At 41.5% G+C, this 18,917-nt stretch overlaps 1 protein-coding gene across 1 annotated transcript in view; it reads left to right on the forward strand.

Moving 5' to 3' along the window:
* Window positions 1–18,623, forward strand: part of ELOVL6 (ELOVL fatty acid elongase 6) — a 79,660-nt gene extending 61,037 nt beyond the window's left edge. The window contains exons 3-4 of the mRNA XM_038135149.1: window positions 10,288–10,439; window positions 12,360–18,623. Coding sequence (XP_037991077.1) covers window positions 10,288–10,439; window positions 12,360–12,784 — 577 coding nt within the window. The 3' untranslated portion in view covers window positions 12,785–18,623. The remainder of the gene's footprint in view (window positions 1–10,287; window positions 10,440–12,359) is intronic.
* The last annotated feature ends 294 nt before the right edge of the window (window positions 18,624–18,917 follow it).

The following is an 18,917-nucleotide window of genomic DNA, read 5'->3' on the forward strand; positions in this document are numbered from 1 at the left end:
TTTCTCACATCTGTGCCCAAAATTACTTATCTTAAAGGAAAATGTGAGAAAATTAAAACCAGTGTGATTTTTTTTTTCCCCAGTGAAATGCAAACAATGTAGAGCAGAAGGGAGTTCTGCTTAGGTGCTCGGTAATGTTATGATAGTCCTAAATCCCAAACATACAAAAAGAAGTGTTGCAGTCCTCTGAAAGATTGACTTTGAAATAATCAGATTTTTTTCATTTTACAGTGAAGGTTTAGGGTTTTGTTTTTGCCCATAGTTGACTCACTGCTTGTGACTTCAGGCTTTTCCTTCATAGACTTGGCTGGATTGGTACAGTACAAGAAGCCTTATAAAAATGGATTCCCACATACTCCGTTGCTGCTGGATAGGATTAAAACTCCATTTTTGTAGTTTTATCAATTGAAGGCATAAGTAAAGGAGAACAGGAGTTTTTAAGAATATTGGCATTGAATTTTCCACCTCACTTCTGTATCTGCTCATGTCATGAGTAGTTAATACCCCATCATGGATTCTGATCCATACCTGATTTTATTCTGGAGCTGACTGGTGCAAAACAATGACAGTAGTTAAAACAACTGCAAAACTTCTATGAGGGAGAAAATCCAAGTATTTTCTTCTACAGTTAAGGTCAGTTGCTGCACTCTGGTCCTGTGCAAACTCAGAAGGTGTGACAGTGGGGAGGAGGTAGAAGCATGGATGCTCTTGGAACTCATTTCATAGGTTCACATACTCTGTCACTTCTGTCCAGGTATGTCAGGCCAAATCTACCCTGGTGTTTGCCTAATGTACTTTCCTACAGGAAAACAGAGGGAAAGCAAGGGTCTGACTGCCTCTGTGGAAGGCACATCTGGTGTTCAGTCTAGGTCAGAATGTTTTCAGCTGTTGGGTGTTTCTAGGACAGCACAGCTTTGTAAATTTGCACTTTATGTCTCTGTACATCACTCTGTATTTTTAGATCTTGAAAGTGTGCTGCAAAACATCAAATGTACAAGCAATGAAGTGTTGCTAAGAGGTGTGCCAGTAGCTTTTATGTCTATAAACTATTTATCTTGAAAGGTATAGGTGTACCTTGGGTAAATAAGATGAAGGACTTTGGACTTGAAGGTTTAGAGAGCAACTTGACAAAGTTAAAAGAAAATCTGCAGTAGGTCAAAGGACTCTGAAGAAAATTCCTCCTAGTGGAATGTGTTTACTGTTATTTCAACTATACTGTTTTCAGTGATACAGAGTGAGGTCAGACCTCTTTCTGCTTACATCAAACAGACCTCATGGGTAGGGCAATGAACCACAACTCACAGATTCACAGAATAACCTGAGCTGGGAGGGACTCACAAGGATCATCAAGTCTAACTCTTAAGTAAATGGCCCATATGGGGATTGAACCCACAGCCTTGGACTCATGAAGTTGCACATCATTTCTTATCCCTACTCAGATACAGATTTTTGACAGGACAATTAAATTACAGTTTGGCTTACCTCTCTTTGAAATAGTTTTTATGCTTAACCACCTTACAAGGCTATCACATAAGTAAAAGCCATAAAGTTCTGTGAGGAATTCATACATAAAATGTTAAAGGCCTTGGAGATGCCAACACAGACGGAAGTCTGAAGGAAGTTGCCTAAACAGACCCCAGCTCATGAACAGCTTTGTACCTAGCAGTTCTTCACACAAGAACGTCTGACCTAAAGCAGTTGCTGGCCTGAATATTATTCAGATAGGTAACTCTGAGGCAGCCAGGCTGGAGCTGGTAGGTCTTGGCTGTTGGAAAGCAGAGAAGACCAAGATTTTGGAATGGCAGAGAAAGTTCTGCTCTGTGGAGAGAATGGAGATGCTCTTTTCGTCTGAAGTGTTTTCAGTAAGGAGGCAGAGCCTTCTGGGGAGGTACCTGGATCAGTTCTAGGAGGTAAAACAGAGAAATGCTTTACAAGTGTCTTAAAAATACAGTCTTTCTGCAGGATCAGGTCTCCCTCTTCATCACTAACCTTGGCATTGCTTGAAAGCACTTTGGAAATGTTGAAAGATGATGAAACAATAGCCTAATAACATTAATTTTCTTTGCCGTTTCTTACAAAATAATAGTTGGACTGAGTTCATCAGCTGTGATTTTTCTCTAGGATTTCAACATAACTCACTGTTAAGAAGTCCTATCTTTTAAATTATCATAAAACACCTCAAAAATACTACATTTAGAGTTAAAAAGTGACCAAATCCCTCCTCAGTACCATTCTTTTCAAACTTTTTTGTGAGTGCCATATTGCTGTGTATCCTTCACGGACCAAGAGACTGATTAATTTAATTTGGAAAGTTAAACACTGTCCCAGTAACGTAGCAAAATATTTTTAATAACTAGGCACAGACTTACAAAGCTGGTTCTTCTAGTCAGTTATTAATACAAATGAATATGTTGTATAGGCTGCCCTTGTGTCACATTGACCTTTTAGGATGTTGGGTGCCAGATCCTTTTCTAGAATGTTTTTTGTGAGCTTCGAGGACTCATTATTTTGCAGTGACTTAACAACAGATCTCATTAACTCTGTGAAATCAAAATAAGAGCCATTAATGCCATGTAGGTCACTACATGGAACAACAGTCAAATGATAGCTTTCAGTTATTGGTCACATTTAATTTGGGCTTAATGGTCGCCTTTCTACCACACAGTACAAATATCATGATTTTGCAATCAAAGGTAAGTCTAAAGAAACCATATAGTTTCTACACCAGTTTAAATACAGGAAGATCCAGGACTTATGGCAGTTCACGGAATTTATGTAACCTAAATTTTATTGAATACCATCAAGACAAACTAAGACAGGAGTGACATCTGAGATAAAATTTAGGTGGTCTGACAACCTTTTGGTGACACTATATCTTGAGATTTTTGTAGGCATAATTGAATCGTTCTCTCTTTTAGAAGATTTGTTCCATCTGGAAAATCTAACCTTTTGTTTTTTTTGGTTTTTTTTTTAATACTGCACCATCATATATTGCACTTTGCCAGTGAAGTTGGTGCTGCTTTTCACTTCCCCCTGCAGAGCTGGCCAGATGTGGACAAATATGTCCATCAGTGGAAAAAAGTCACAACAAGACTTAGGAGGTGATTCGTTTGAAAAAAAAAAAAGAAGTGGAGGAACAGCTACAATGAAATCTAACCAATCCACAAACACCCAAGAGCAGCTTGGATATCAGAAATCAGATGGAAACAATTAAAAATTCTGATGGGTTGTGTTGCCCCTTTGCCATGTTCCTGCACACGTCAACCCCCCCAGAAAGTGGGGCCCACAGAACCCACATTCTCTCTCAGTGATACCCTGTAAGCATGTGCCCATGGACACAAAAGTTTAAGGAAACTTAATTAGCCAGGAAACATATTTCTCACTTGTCCTTTGCTTCAGTACACTGGAAGGTTGGGGTGTGACCAGTTTTTCACCATCCTTTATCAGTGGAGGAAAGAATACTGTCTCTGTCAGACAGACTCTTAAGGAGGCTACTCTTGTGGTCTTAATTCATTTCCCAGCCTTGAAACAGGCTGGCACATCTGCCCACAAAAGTTTTTGAACAATAGTCTTTGAATAAGCACCCAGGCACCAGTAAAAGCCAGTAGGCTGTTGGTCCATAAGTCTGGTCAGCACAAACCAGACCACAGTGTATCCTTTCCTCATTTGTTGTCACCCAGATAAATGCTTTAACCTGGACATCCCCTTTTGGTATTGCTCAACTTTAAAAAGAAACTAGCCTCTCTCTATAGCCACATTCTGGGAGAACTGAAAAAAATGCAGTTCCTTTTTTTTTTTTTTTTTTTTTTTTTTGCACATGATGAGGGCAGACTCCCATAAGCATTCTGATTTAACTGCAAAATTTTTATTTGACTGCCTTCTCTTTTTGCCATTAAGGTTAGTAGTTTCACAGAGTACTCTGCTCCTAGGGGACCTGAAACTACCACAAAATATAAAGACAGATTTTAGATTAGGAGAAGGCCAATGGTTCATTAAATCTTCCATCTTTCCCACTGGGCTGATAGTATAATCACCACAGCAATAGCAATACAGCAAGCACACTGTGATCTGACTGCCTCACCTGTCTACACAGGTAATAGTTTAGGTTTATCTTTCTACAATACAGCTGTAAATATATATTTAGTATGTGGTTGCCCTACAAATACACATTCTCAGAACTCAGAATGCACAGTGTGGTCACCATACAAATGCACATTCCCAGAACTGCCCTGTTTGCTAGGTAGGAACTGTCATCATCTCCTTCCTCCCTGGAATAGGCCATTTCCCAACACTGGTCTGCCAACTTCATTTGTAATCACCTAGGAAAAAAATAATACAAAACTTGGAAGAAACCCTTTCAAAAAACCCTTTCAAAAAACCCTTTCGTCTGCTGGTTGGCAAGTGCCCCCTTCAATGCCAGCATCCTCTGGAGGTGCCCCAGTGTCTATTGAGTCAGCCAAAACTACTGTTATTCCTCACATGGCCAAAGCAGGGTATTACGGGAAACCAATAGAAATCTCTTACAAACAGCTTAATTTCTAGCAACAAAATCTGTCAGTTTCTTAAGAAATCTGTCACCTAGCCCTGTATCTGCTGTGTTTTTTTGTGGTGCACATCTTTGATGGGCTGGTACTCTGAGACCGCAGAAGAAGACAGTGATTGGAAAGAAGCTTGCCCTTACCAGGTGGAGAAGAAAAATTATAAGTACTTCCAGAGAGCTGCAAAACAAACCTACCACCATGTTGAAAAATTGCTGTGTTACAAACCTATTTTTAGGAATAAAAGCACAGCAAGGGAACAACTGAATGATATGAGGTGTTCTTTGACATGGAGATGCACCCACCTTGGTACATGATGCTTAGTAATACCAGGAGTTCCTGAGTTTCTTTACTCTTTTGACTATTGTCCTATTGGGAACTTCAGCAGTGTTTGATGAAGCTGCATTTCTTTCAGGAGAGTTGTTTCTGATATGTGGTTCCTCCCTGCATTTTCCCAGTATTGGTTCATAGTTTGTGTGTGTTCTGTTGCTTGGCTAAGCACAGAAGGACTCTGCTGCCCCTTTGCACAGATACTGCTGTCTCGAGGTGTGCTCTCAGGACTGTCTTGCTGCTTGGAACTGACAGACTGAGGGGTCGCTGTACTTCCCACGCTTCTGTGCTGAAGCAGTGCAACTCCTTCCTCTTTCCTGAGGCTGTGGAATTTAAATGAGAAGGGCACAGAAGGGCCATTTTATTATGTTACGAGATAACTCTTCAGCAGCAGAAGGGAAGCTTGGAATGACTGCCAAGGTACTGCCACTGACCAGAGCAGGAAGGTGAACATGGTTTGATTTGTCATGAAGGAAGGTGTAAGAAGCTCCACATTCTTCACCTGCTGCCCTTTAGACATTTCAGAGTGCTCCCTCTGCAAATATTTCACATGCTAAAATAAAAAAGAAAAAGAAAAAGAGTCAACAAACAATTAAAGAACCTGCTTCCCTGCTTTTCTTGCTGTTACGGTACAAGCAGGCTGCAGCCAGTGTGGTCATCTCAGCTGCTTTCCCAGGACCACTGTCTGCTTGATGTGGCTTTCACAAAGGAGGACATTGTGCTTTTTGCCATAGCCTTGTGCTTCCAGGGCACAGACTTACCAGCCAGAACTCCTGTGAGTCACCATGTAAGCAGGTTGGGGCGGAATTAATATTTTTTCTCTTTTCCAGCTGGGCCTCAGGCTGGGAGCTGGAGCTGGACCTGTGGGAGCTCTGTCTGGGTGGCTGGCTGGCTCGCTGCTGGACTAGCCCAGCACACCCACAGCACACTGTAGTCCAACACCTCAGAGACTGGTTGAACCAGCTGGGCACTGCAAATACAGATTGCATTGTTCGTTTGGTTAAGTTTTTTTAAAAGCAGAGCAGAGATTTTCTACTCTGTGATTATCCTTTAGGACATGTTGCTATATTCCGTGCTGCACTACTAAATTTGTTCTTATTTGGAAGTCACGTTCCCTGCTCAGTTCTGCAGTGTTGATCCTGGACTAGGGTGTCCGGAGGTATCAGGAGCCAAGTGCAGGGATGGGTCTCCATGGGAAGCAGCCCTAGCAAAAATGTGCAGTGACCTCTGCTGTGAGGAGGAGCTGAGCCTGCTGCAATGCCACCTGAGGTTGGACTGAAGGCTTGATGTACCTGCTACTCACTTGGGCTTTTGACAAATACTTCACTCCCTACTTGCAGGTAGGATAGAGACAGAGAAAGTAGCAATAGGCTTCAGACAATAACATCTGCATTGTCTTCCCATCAGCCAGCTCTCCAGCCCTTCTTAATTCTGCACTAAACCCATGCATGGGATGTGTTTTGAGGCCCTCTGAGTACTGGATTTCTGTGGCCAGGTTTTGGTAGTAGGAGGAACATTCCTCATTCCCCTGCTCCCCTCGCCACTAGGGAAGAGGAGGCAGAGAATTCAGAAGTAAAGCTAAACCCTGGAAGAAGAGAAGATGGCAGCTGTTTTTAAGATTTAGCTTTTATTTCTCATGCCACTCTATTTTGATTGGTGATAAAGTAATTTCCCAAGTTGACTCTTGTTTTGCCCCTGGTGGTAACTGGTAAATGATCTCTCTGTGCCTTTATCCCAGCCCAGGAACTTTTTGATACATTTTCTCTCCCCTGTCCAGTTGTGGAGGGGATTGATAGATCAGCTTTAGGGCACCTGGCATGCAGCCAGGGTCAACCCACCAACCCCTGTTTGAAAACAAGTTTGAGAGGGAAAAATAAATGTTGGTATTTTACTCATGGATATATTTTGATAATACTATGGACAGTAAAATATCAATTGGACATTTTTTAACTTACCAGAGAAGCCACTGCCTGAAGGGAGGAGAATGTAGGGCACTTTGAGCCTGAATAGATAAGAAAGCTGCATTAGATGATGCAGTTTCTGATCAGTCTCTCTAGTTGTAAAAGACTGTAATTGCACAGTAATTCACTGCTACCTTATTTTGAAAATCCCTGCAGATGATTCCCCCCAGCCAGACTGCTTTGGTAAGCAGTTCGTTTCAGTACCTCACAAAAGCCACAGCAGAGAGCGGGGCGAGGACAGAATGAAGCAGAAGTGATTTACTGAGTAAGCAATGTCATCACTCTGCTGCACATCATGTCTTTGCAAGATAGAAATTTGTTGGTTGATTTTACCTTACAGAACAAACAAGATTAAGTGGCAGAGGCACAGAAAGCTGTCTTATTTCTCTGGCTCCAAGACACATTTGCAGGCATGTATTCGATCTTTTTCAGTCTCGAGTGGTGCATACTTGTTGGCAAGGCTCTGTTTTGGCATGCAGCACTTCTCATAAGCTGCTACCTGCTCATGGTGTCTATTTAGGTAATTGAATCAGTTACTTGGAGTTTGCTATCCTTCTTTTGCATAAAGCCTTCCTTGGTGAATTATGTGAAAACATAACTTGGTTTCTATTGAGAAAAAAAATACAGATTAGTTTGACTCACGTCATGTAGAGCTGTAACTGGGGTCACTTCTAGAGTCATGGAACTAGAGGATGCCACCATCCTGTGGAATTGTAGAAAAGGGTGTGAGTGTGCATCAGTGTGTGTGTGCTCCAAGGAGAGCTCTGCAGTAGCTGCTAAATGGAAAGACAGGCAGAATTACTTCAATATACATACATCAAAGACAGCAAAGGGACACTGTAATGCCCCCAGGCACAGACTCTGTGGCTCTGTTATCAGTCTAGGTTAGATCCCTGGGTGGCCATACCCAATCACAGTTACATCATTGTTTGTCTGTTGCTTGAACAAGTGTTCTTCTTCTTTGCATTGGTGTTTATGGCACAGAATTCTCTTTGGTTTTAGAACTTCAATAGCAAACAATTTTTTTAGAAAAGCAATACAGCTTCTTTACAGAGAGAGACATATTGCTTGCAGCTATTTGATTTCATTATTTAAAATTTCCTTTTCTCCCCCCATTTTAATGTCAGCGCTGAGATACTTGCTAATGGGAGAAACCAGTGTATCATTAGGTATTCTGCCTGATCTTCCTCCACCCACTTTTGCAACCACCCAAAACATAGGAGCAGGCAGCAGCATGCCCTGGCTAGCCTGAGGAGTTCACTGCCTCAGGAAGTGATCAGATCACATCTCTGTCAGGATCTCCTGTTTTCTTGGGAATGAGAAATGCAGCTCCTGAGAAAAAAAGAAAAAAAAAAATAGGGAGCATATTTTAAACACCAAAGAGAAAACACAGAATGAGTTGCACCTCATTTCAAAACTCCTCCTGCAGGTTTTGGCACTCTCTGCTGAGTTTAAATGATCGATGCCTGAAAGATGTGAGAAAAGTGTGCTGAGAGAACATTTCTGGGAGGAAACAACCCTACATGGAGAGCATGCACTGTGAGCTGTGTGGATGCTCAGAGCTCTGCACTGTCTCCTCTGCATGCAGGGGTGGGTGAACGTGGGAGACTGCAGTGGCTCTCTTGCCTAAGCCTGGGAATATGTGCATTGCTTTGGGCAATGCTAATGGAAAACACAGACTCAGCTAAACTTCTTCAGCACACCTGAAAACCACAGCAGGGTGGTTTTTTTGCTTGTACATAGCACAAGAGGACTCATCTGGCAGCAGACCCAATGAGCAAATACCACTGTGCAAATAGCAGATAATAATAGTAGCTTTGTAAGTGCTCACAGTCTCTGAATTTCCTGATGGTGCAATGAAACCTCAGGCATCAGAAGGTAATGGTGCAGGAGCCAGGATGCAGCACTCCTCCGTGGGTATGACCTGCCTGTAGAGCCCCATCTGTGATGCCACTGACGGCCCAAAGAGCAGCAGGCACTGTGGCACTCCACTGGGCTGCAGATTCCATGCAGTGGACTGGGGAGAGCGAGCTGCATTGTTCCTTAGCAGCAGGCAGATTTGACTGGGCGTAGCAATGCTGCAGATTTGCAGAATACTCTGTGCATATTATGTATCAGTTAGGTAGCAGTTTTAATGTGCAGTAGGCTTGCTAGAACCATCTAGTCTGACCAAGAAGCATAAAAACTGCCATTAAACTCAGCTTTTGAGGCTGCCTTGATGATTGTAAAGCAGTGGCTTTTTACAGAATACTGACTTCACAAGACAAGGGCAAGTAACAGAGAATCTACAGCTTCAGAGGAACTGTTCCTTCTTTCACACACTTAGCATAAATGGTAGCTTGCATTACCCACATGTTTTTATACACCAGTTTCAGGTGGCTTGTTTTGCCTGCTGCCATCTAATAGTTACAAAAGGCAGGCAGAGTGGGAACCAGGTTAGGTCAAGGTCACAAAGAAGTTAGAGGGGAAATAAGATGGAGCTGGATAAAGGGATGAGGATGTATGATATAGGCATAAATTAAGATATACTCACCCCCTAAATAGATTGTGTCTGTCTTTGCTCAGTTTCTTTTTGAAAGTTACTTCCCTCACCCCGTATTCATCACAACTTATGCAGGGTCACCAAGCTACAGTAGTAGACAATGGGCAGGCGTGTTCTTGCCATAAAAAAATGAGACAATACTTCTGCAGAGCTCTGTGCTGGTGAGACAGAAGCCTTTGTTCCTGATATGAGCTGGATGTCAACCTATCCCCTCTGTAATTGCAGTAATTAATACTGTTACAAATCTGTTGAAGTTTCTCATTTACAGAACACTGTTATCTTGCATCTCACTTTGATGAGGTGAAGGTGAATCTGCTGTTCACAGCTTGATTTAACTACCTGTTTCCACTGTTAGCAATGACCTGTTCAGGGATGAAGTCAAGCCTGTGCACCAAAACACTGGCTCTGACTGAGATTCCTCATCAAAATCTATGTGCCTAGGTATGGCTGTGCTCAGAGCTCCTGTGGATGTAACACATACATGGAGAGATGAGAGCAAACTCTGAGGAAACCAGAAGAGTAAATTGGTCCTGATTATATTGCTAATACAGCATTTTATCAACTCATTTCTTGTACTTTCCCAGCCATCAGCATCAAAACTCTGCATGTTGTTTGGAGCTGAAATAGAATGTTTCCCTGCTCCTGAAAGCTGAAGGATCCTTCCTGTGGTAATGAAATAAAAAATACTGATGTTAGCATTCCAGACTTGCACCAGGAGATGTGGGTGCAGTCCAGTTTACAGGTCTGACTTCAGAGTAACTTCCTAGAAGCCAGCAGAGCTTCTTCAACTTTTAAGCTGTCTCAAACTTATTCTTTCAGCACAGTTATGGCCTTTTCCTCATAATGATTTGAAGTGATGGCATGTAGATTTCAAATGTCCACTGACCCTTCCTAATTTTCTCTTTTTGTTTTAAAGTATATTCGGTGCTGTTCGAACTGGTGCTTATATGCTGTACATTTTGATGACCAAAGGCCTGAAACAGTCAGTGTGTGACCAGAGTTTTTACATTGGACCTGTCAGCAAATTCTGGGCATATGCATTTGTGCTAAGCAAAGCACCTGAACTAGGTGAGTACCCTGTCTCTTTCTCTCATACGCATTTGTGCATTTTTAGAGAAGAAATGTCCATGCAGACAGCACAAGAAGGGTCTCATCACTGTCAAAATCCCATTTAAGTCTCCGAAAAACTGAGTAAGCATAACCAATCCCAAACTACATGTTTGAGCCCAGGAATAAACTGCAGTGATTATACACAGCAGGGCAGCCAAGAAGAAAAAGCAGTCTGGTCCATAGCTCTTCCTGAACTACTTGCAGGCAAATAGGAGTGGCATAATCATCAGTCACACACCCCGTGGCTACAGAAGTGGAGGGTGGGCCAGAGCAGCTGTGTCAGCAAGGAGCTTTGAGTCAGGCTCTGCCTCCACTCTGCAGCTTTCATTCTTTAATACACATTTAAGTGTACAATTATGAGCAGTAAGGTGCTTCCTCCCTAGACTATGAAAGCTGTGGCTGCCTGCTTCCTCTGAGTAGAAACCAATTTCCCATAATATCCCTGGCTTTTCCAGTCTTGTTTTTTGTAAACTTATATCTCTCCAGCAGTTTCTTCATAAGGTTACTTACGATATCCATGTGAAAGCCAACTTGAAAGTCAGGCTTCATGTGTTCTCATCCATGGCTTATTAATGTAAGAAAGGATTGTTTTAATGGAAAGGAGCAGCCCTCCTGCTTTCATTGCAGAGGATGCCCTTATTAAACCCCAAAGGACTGCAGCTCTCACTGTGTTCAGGTGTACAGCAAAAACAAGACTTTACCTTTCAGCAGGTAATTTAATTCAGCAAATTGGAGGACAGCAATTCATCAGCATTAAAACTAGATTGAGACAGACACCAGTTGCCTTGCTGTGTCAGAATCCCTGGGTTTCCTGCTGCTCAAATTGCTGCAAACTCACAGAAATTTAGTTGTTAAAAATGGGGAACATCAGCTTGAACTGCAGAGCAACAATAAATTGAACATATGATTACTTATTAAAATATGAGTCAACATCTTGCAGTTAATGAAGTGAACAGCAGTGTTATGGTTTATTGCAGACCTTGTGAAGACAGTGCAGTTTTGCTTCCATCCATGACTAATATTCAGGACTTAGATTTCCTGGGATACTTACACATCAAACTAAGTCCCCAGATTCAAATCTCAGGGATCCTTTTGGAAACACTGTGTGTATAACAGTGGAAAACAAGTAGCATATATATATATATATATATATATATATATATATATATATATATATATCCATATATCTGATTGAGATGCTCATTGCAATCATGAGAAGCAGACAGAAGAAAAAAAGCAAGAACGATGAATAATACTTACCTTTATACAATAGTAAGATTGATTTGCAGAAAAGGGATGTGTGTTTCAACATAACCCAAATTTCTTTCTGGAAGCATCTCTTTCAGTATGGGAGGTTGCATATGGAACAGCTTTTTTCTGTGTATTACCTCAAAAGGCTCTAACAGTTTAACTAAGTTCAGTTTGCACATAGACATTAGAATCAGAGGACACTGCTGCGTCCTTTATGTTTTATGCTCTCTGTCCAGCTGCATTTCTCTTCCAGTCACAGTGTATAATGGGCAGTCTCACAGGAAGAGATGATACAGCCACCTACCTCACCCCAGACTTTTGTAGATAATGTTTGCAGCAAAGGGCTACCAAGTAAACCTATGGAGTTTTCAAACGGGGTTATCCATACAGGAAAATGTAGATGCTTTGGTTTGCTAAAGATTGCATAGAGATTAGGAGCCAAACTGGCTCTCAGAGAGGCTCTCAGACCAAGAGCTGAGGTGGATTTCATGCTCTAAAGTAGTGTATACTCCAGCAACAGCAAAGGCGAGAGAGCACTGCGTTAATTATGGAATTGTTTGATATGTTTCTCATTTCCTCCCCTCTTCTTCTTCTTTTTTTTTTTTTTGTGTTTTGTTTTCATTACAGGTGATACAATATTCATTATTCTTAGGAAGCAGAAGCTCATCTTCTTACACTGGTACCATCACATTACTGTGTTACTTTACTCCTGGTACTCCTACAAGGACATGGTGGCTGGCGGTGGCTGGTTCATGACCATGAACTACGGAGTACACGCCGTCATGTACTCGTACTATGCCTTGCGGGCTGCTGGCTTCAGGGTCTCGCGCAAGTTTGCCATGTTCATCACCCTGTCGCAGATCACTCAGATGTTGATCGGTTGCGTGATCAATTACCTGGTCTTCTCCTGGATGCAGCATGGCCAGTGCCATTCCCACGTGCAGAACATCATCTGGTCCTCTCTCATGTACCTCAGCTACTTTGTGCTCTTCTGCCATTTTTTCTTTGAGGCCTATATCGGCAAAACCAGAAAAGAAAGGAAGGTTGACTAGGGGTAGAAACGAGAAGCCATAGCTCAGGGTCATCAAGAAAAACAACATTATAAGATAAAAAAAAGGCACAAGGAAACATATATGTATGGTGCAGCTAAAACTTGGCAGCTTAGGGAAAGTTAGCATGGTTTAACCCAGTAAGTTTATGATCCTATCATGGTGAGGACTCACTGAATTCTACTCTATCTCAAAGGACTGCTGATGAAAGACATCTTCCTTCTTGTACCTCTCTGCTCTAGAAAAGAAGGAGAAAAGAAGAGAAAAATCAAGAAAAAGAAAGAAAAAAAGAGAGAAGAAAAGAGAAATGGAATAATGTTAAGGGGGGGGAGAAAAAAGTACATTAAATAAGCAGTGTGTTTCCCCAAGGTGGAGGAGAGATTTTGATTTTAAAAAAGAAAAAAGGTTTCTAAATCCTTTCTAATAATTTGTCTGCACTAAACAAACAAAAAAAAAAAAAAGCAGAGGTGACAAGAAAATCTGTCTATTATAACAACAAGATTGCAGAATTAAAATCTTTTCCATAGAAGGTTAATACCTTCAGCCAAAATGAAGCCCAAAAAGATGTTTCCTGCATGGAAACTGGCTGAACTCCACACTGTGGTTATGTATGGAAAAGAGAAGAGATTGATTTCTCTGCTATGTACTCTGCCAGGAGAGCAGATCTGGGATACAGAGTGACCTCCCTCATAAGGTGGAAAGGAGCAGTATTTTTACAAGAGTTTAATGTGAAAAGATGCACTGTTGCAATACATATCTCAGAGAGTGCATTTCCAAGTGCATTTTTCAGTAAAAAGCAAGGAATTTCTGCAGCAGGATAAGTCATAGAGGGTTAAATCAATCAATATTTGCTAAATTACCAGGGGCTAATAGCGGAGGGATGTTCAGAAAGGAGAGGGAGACAACTCCCCTCGCAAGATTTTTAGGAATTATCCATTACTCTTAATTTAGCCCGCAGCAACACCAAATAAAATGGGGAAAATCGGGAGAAATCACAGTTAGCGAGAAGAGAGTGATTTATCTGCCCACTGTTTTCAGAACAGAGCCCTGTGGTACAATCTGGATTCTGTGTTTTTGCAGACACAAGGATGCCTGCCTGAGTTGGGAGAGGTGGCAGGACTGTGCGACATTGGGTATCACTGTGCTTCTGCATCTGCCTCCTGGGCAGTGCAAAGATGTTCAAAGTGCCCTCCTCTGGTCATGTGGAGATACTACTACAAAACATACCTGGAATAGGTTTTTCTTGAGATTTGTGTAGGAAAAAAATTAGTCTAAATAAAGTAATTTTGCTGCAACAGCTTGACTCTAAAGTCCAGAGAGAATAATCTTTCATTAAATAAATATATCTCTGCAGAATCTGTACTGTAACATCAGACTGACCGCTTAAGAAGACACTCTTTCTTCTCTGAAGTCAGCTACAGATATAAAGAGAAATGTATTTCACTCTGAACCTTAGAGTTAGTTGAGAACAGCCATATTCTTTCAAAGGCAAGTAGATTGCATTATCTGTGATATTCCAGTCCTTACAAAGCCAAATAAAATGTGTAAAAGTTCCTAGTATTTCAAAGACGCAAGTATGTAAACTTGATGTTAAATGTGTTAATGTAGTATTCTAAATTGTAACAGCTAGGTAGTTTTACTAAACAATTAGAAGAACTAGATCAACAAAATAGGGACTGCTGTTCTGCATAGAATATACACACACCTATAACTACACCCATATACACATTCTGTGAATTGTCAACAAGAAAAAACAGCCCAGTGGCAGAGAATCACATTTCCTGGCTAATGCAAAAGATTGTCATTATCTTTCTTGCTTTAATTTGAGATTGTACAGTACAAAGGGGTTTTTTTAATTATGATTTCTAGCTTTAATTGTGCTGTCATTCATGAAACGGAGCTGCTTTAGTATCCTGTTAAGAGATGACAAGGGCTTTCGGTGTCTCATTATATACAAAAGAAAAACAAATAAAGTTACATTCCATATTATGTGAATGGTCTTACAAATCAAAGGCCTTTTCAGGCTCAAATCGTAATTATAACAAGCAGAAAATGAGTTTACATTTGTGTTATTTAAGTTATTGATGTGCTGACATTATTTTATGGTACAAAACATCGCAAAATGTGATATGCAGTAATGAAGCTATGATATTCATTAATAGGACTACTGTATATGTGGAAATATTAGACAAAACCAATTAAATGTGTAAGCCATTTTGTTATACAGCTTGGGAGTAGATAATTATAATGCTGAATAAGCCTTTTTCCTCATGTTTAATTTTGCCCTGGCTAAAAAGCAGGTTAAGAAGACCAGTAAAGAGTGGAAAAGGCAAAATTAAAGTTAACTGCAATTAGCTGATAAAGTGTTAGTAGAAGCCCACCATCGTGCCATTTAGAGCCTCAGTCCCGTGTGTCTTAAGTCTCTCAAACAGAGCAAGAGGGGCTGGAAGTGGTCCAGTGTCTGGAGCTGAAGCTGGAGCAGACCTCTTGGACTCTTTGAAGTCAGTGAAGGCTTTGCTGTGCTTTAAACAGAGCCAGTGTGCCTGACTGCCTTTATCTGAGCAGAGGGGAGGAGCCCTGCATATCTTCTGCAAATTTGAGGCTTATGGCTCATTATTCAAAACCTTTATTGATGCCAAGTGACATCACAGCATAGCAAGGACTTGCTGCCCACCTTTAACATGGGCATGAATCAGGGTGGGTTGCAAACAACAACCTACCCTGTTTCATACTCTGTTTTCCTTAATTGCATAGGATTAAACCCCCACATTTCTAGGTCCTGGATGGCAATGCTGGCAATGCCAACACTGATTTCAGCAGAGCAAGAAATTCACCTGCTCTTTCCCCATCTCCCAAAGCCCTCATGGGTACCTCTGCACCGTTCCCAGCATCTGCTCCTCACCATGCCCACTGCCCTCCCAGACGAGGCTGGCTGTGGGGGAGGCAGCTTCCCTGCTGCAGCTTCCCTGCTGCCTGGGAAGCAGCTCCAGTGCAGTCACCAGCCCGGGTGACCTCCTCAGCAGGCAGTGCAGATGCACCCCTGGTGTGCAGGGGAAGCTGAGCACCAAATGCAGGAGGCATCCTGGCAGGTGACTAGGCTGCAGCACTAGTTAGTGCTCGTAGGGATGTGGCAGCAGGAGCAGACATGTAAAGTACAGTGACAAATTAGGGAACATTTGTTGTCACACTGGGAACTGGCTGTGACACTGCCAGTTGCTTCAGGAAATAAGAACATCACACACGAATTTACACAGGTCCTATGGCCCTGCTGTACCATTGGGCTTTTCCTCTGAGGTTTTCCACTGGAGCCGGATGGCCTAACTGGCATTAAAGAATTTGACACAAAGACAAAATACAGCTGACACTGTTTTACTTACTTCTCTTCCCCTTAAACGTACATGCATCATATTTAGACATCACATTTAATCCGCTTGCATATTCTTAAACACTGAGCTTGTCAACCCTAATGTAATGACACCTCAACAGTACTCCTGCTGTTCCAACCTTTGAGCCACAAGATACAAACAGAGCTAGTTGGGTCCTACTTACTTCCCCTGATTTGAGTCTTGGAGTCATATTTTCAGATTTTTCTGTCCAGTACCAGAACTCTTTTTTCCCTAATAATTTTAAAGAAATCTGTAATTCTATTGCATTCACACATGCCATGGGGAACTCAAACTTTATATAAATTTACCAAGGATTATAGGACTTGTGACAGCTGTGAGAGATGCTAGAAATGCTGTTATGGGATCCACTGTTAAAGTCAGGAAAGTTCCACTGGTGATGAGGTCACTCTACCAGGGTCAAAGTCTGTGTTTTATGTTTTGATATATTAATCCAATGTACTGAAATAAAACCAGAAAGGTTGGTATGGATTTATGCTTAGGCAGCTGCCAGCAGAATTTGGCTCTTCCTTAAAACTACTTCTGTTGTACTGAACACTTTAAGGAAAATATTTTAAACTAGTTAGTGAAAGAACAAAAGCTTGGATAATTCTGCAGCCTCCTTAAACTGTGCCTGTGATGAGAAGGAAACCCCTGGTTCATACAGACCTTCTGTAACTCAGAGTCACAAATGATTAGTCTGGGCTCACTGATAACACCCAGCATGGGGCAGCTGGCTCCAAAAGAGACCTCTCACCAGCATCTCACAGTAAAATGATTCAAGGTTTTTGCAAGATAAGGGCTGAAGTGTGCAAAAGGAATCACTCAAAAGAGTCAGGCAAGGTAGCAGGAATGAAATATTGCGCACAAGTTGCAGGAGAGACCCAGAGGGAGATCTGTTCCGTATCCCAGGACAAAGTGTTTCCAGGGTGAACACTCACTCCTTTCCAAGATGTGGAAAGGCAGCGTGGAAGGCGGGTGGGCTGCACAGTGCCAGGTGCTCAGGATGGGGTGGTTGGTGGAATAAAGCTTCCGTGTAGGGGTTCCTCCTGGAGAAGTTAACTGGGCAGTCACTCCCTGATTGTGAAGGTGGGTCTGTGGATTTGTTTGGAGAAACATCCATGGTTTGATAACTTGTTCAAGTCCTGGGTGTCCTTTATTTTTTTCATCTGAAAGTAAGAACTTGGGACATTTTAGTTGAAAACAATAGTACCTTGGGGTTCAGGCAACATTCAGGTGGTTTCAGGCAACAAAGAGTGTAAGAGATAATTATTGTGACTGTGAAGCAGCAGCCTTTTTAAGCAGTGCCAGATATAATGCAGTGGTGCTGTAATATCTCTAGTAGTTGTAGCCTATCGTGTACTTCAGAACCAGAAGCAGAAGTACAGCATCTTTGTATAGAAACCATAAGCACAGACATAAAGTAGTGAAGATGGCTTTGATCAAGGAAGAAACCAAAACAAATTTCAGATCATACTGCTTAAGTTCAGGACTTGTTCCAATACCTGCTTAAAGTGAGATTGTTGGTGAGATGTCCAATGACTTCAGGTAGCTTTGCTTCAGCCCACTGGAGCCCAGTTGCAGAGGGTGATGTAAGACCTAAATTGCCTTTTTGCTTAGTGGTGACATGAACCATCTGGGGCATTACTCAGCTCTGACGTGGGTCTTCAGTCATATTTTCCAGACTAGCATCAATGAGCCCTCTACAAGAGAAGAATTGTAACTTGGAATTGTCAGTAGGTTTCCACTGTTTTATTTCAATGCATTTTCCATTCCATTTATTTTATTAAAAGCAAGCTAAAGGACAAGTTCCTGATCCTGCTATCATGAAGGCTCCATTGCAGCCGGTGCCCCATGCACAGGCTTTTGCTTACAGGGGTAAAGGCAGGACCAGGGTCTTGTTACTGACTTAATTTCTAGCAGAGCAAACACGACAGGGTAGGATTTGATTTCTTAAATTGAATCAACTGTACCAACACAAATAAGATTGGATCTGCACATTAACTTGACAGCTAAGGGTAACCAGGGCCCTCCCCAGGACATCATAATGTAAAATGCTGCATGAAGAGGGGTTAGAGTGTATTTCCCAATGGGTACAAAATAATACTTCCCTGAAACAGTGACCTTCCTGAGAAATCTCCCTTCTGTCCAGTCCTGGACAGCTTCAAATAGGCCTGTCTGCTGAAAAAATGCAGCTCTGATTGACTTATCTGCTTTCTCAAAAGGGCCACTACATGCTTTAGGCTTTTTGGAGCCTTAAAGCTCAAGCTAGATTTATATTCAGAAAAAGAAAAACAACCTTAATATGTGTACAATAACTAGAAGAGAATAGTATGATAAATATCTTTATTTTACCATTTTCAAATGGCTATTTCATTACATAAAAGGAAGTTTTTATTTTTATTTTTGGGGGTATATTGATATTCCAAATAAATTTTAACTTTTGGTTCAAAATAAAATCTGTCTCTGTGTCTTATTAATCTGTAACATCCTTTTTTTTCTCTCTACTACCAAATCCATCCATTGAAAAAGAGAAGTCATTCTCCAGATACGAGACTGCAGCAGGACTACTGTGTCACTTCCTAGGAGATCTCTACCAAGTTCATATTTTTGTGCACCGCACAAAAGTATCACTTGGGGTTTTTTCTTTTTGTGTAAGTCACATGCATCCGTGTGATGAGCGTGCATATCATACAGGTGCTTAAATGTCCTGACTGTACATGCTTACATTTTGTAATCCCTGTCCACCGTGG

Source organism: Motacilla alba, chromosome 4, assembly GCF_015832195.1.
Source record: "Motacilla alba alba isolate MOTALB_02 chromosome 4, Motacilla_alba_V1.0_pri, whole genome shotgun sequence".
Classification (NCBI taxonomy): domain Eukaryota; kingdom Metazoa; phylum Chordata; class Aves; order Passeriformes; family Motacillidae; genus Motacilla; species Motacilla alba.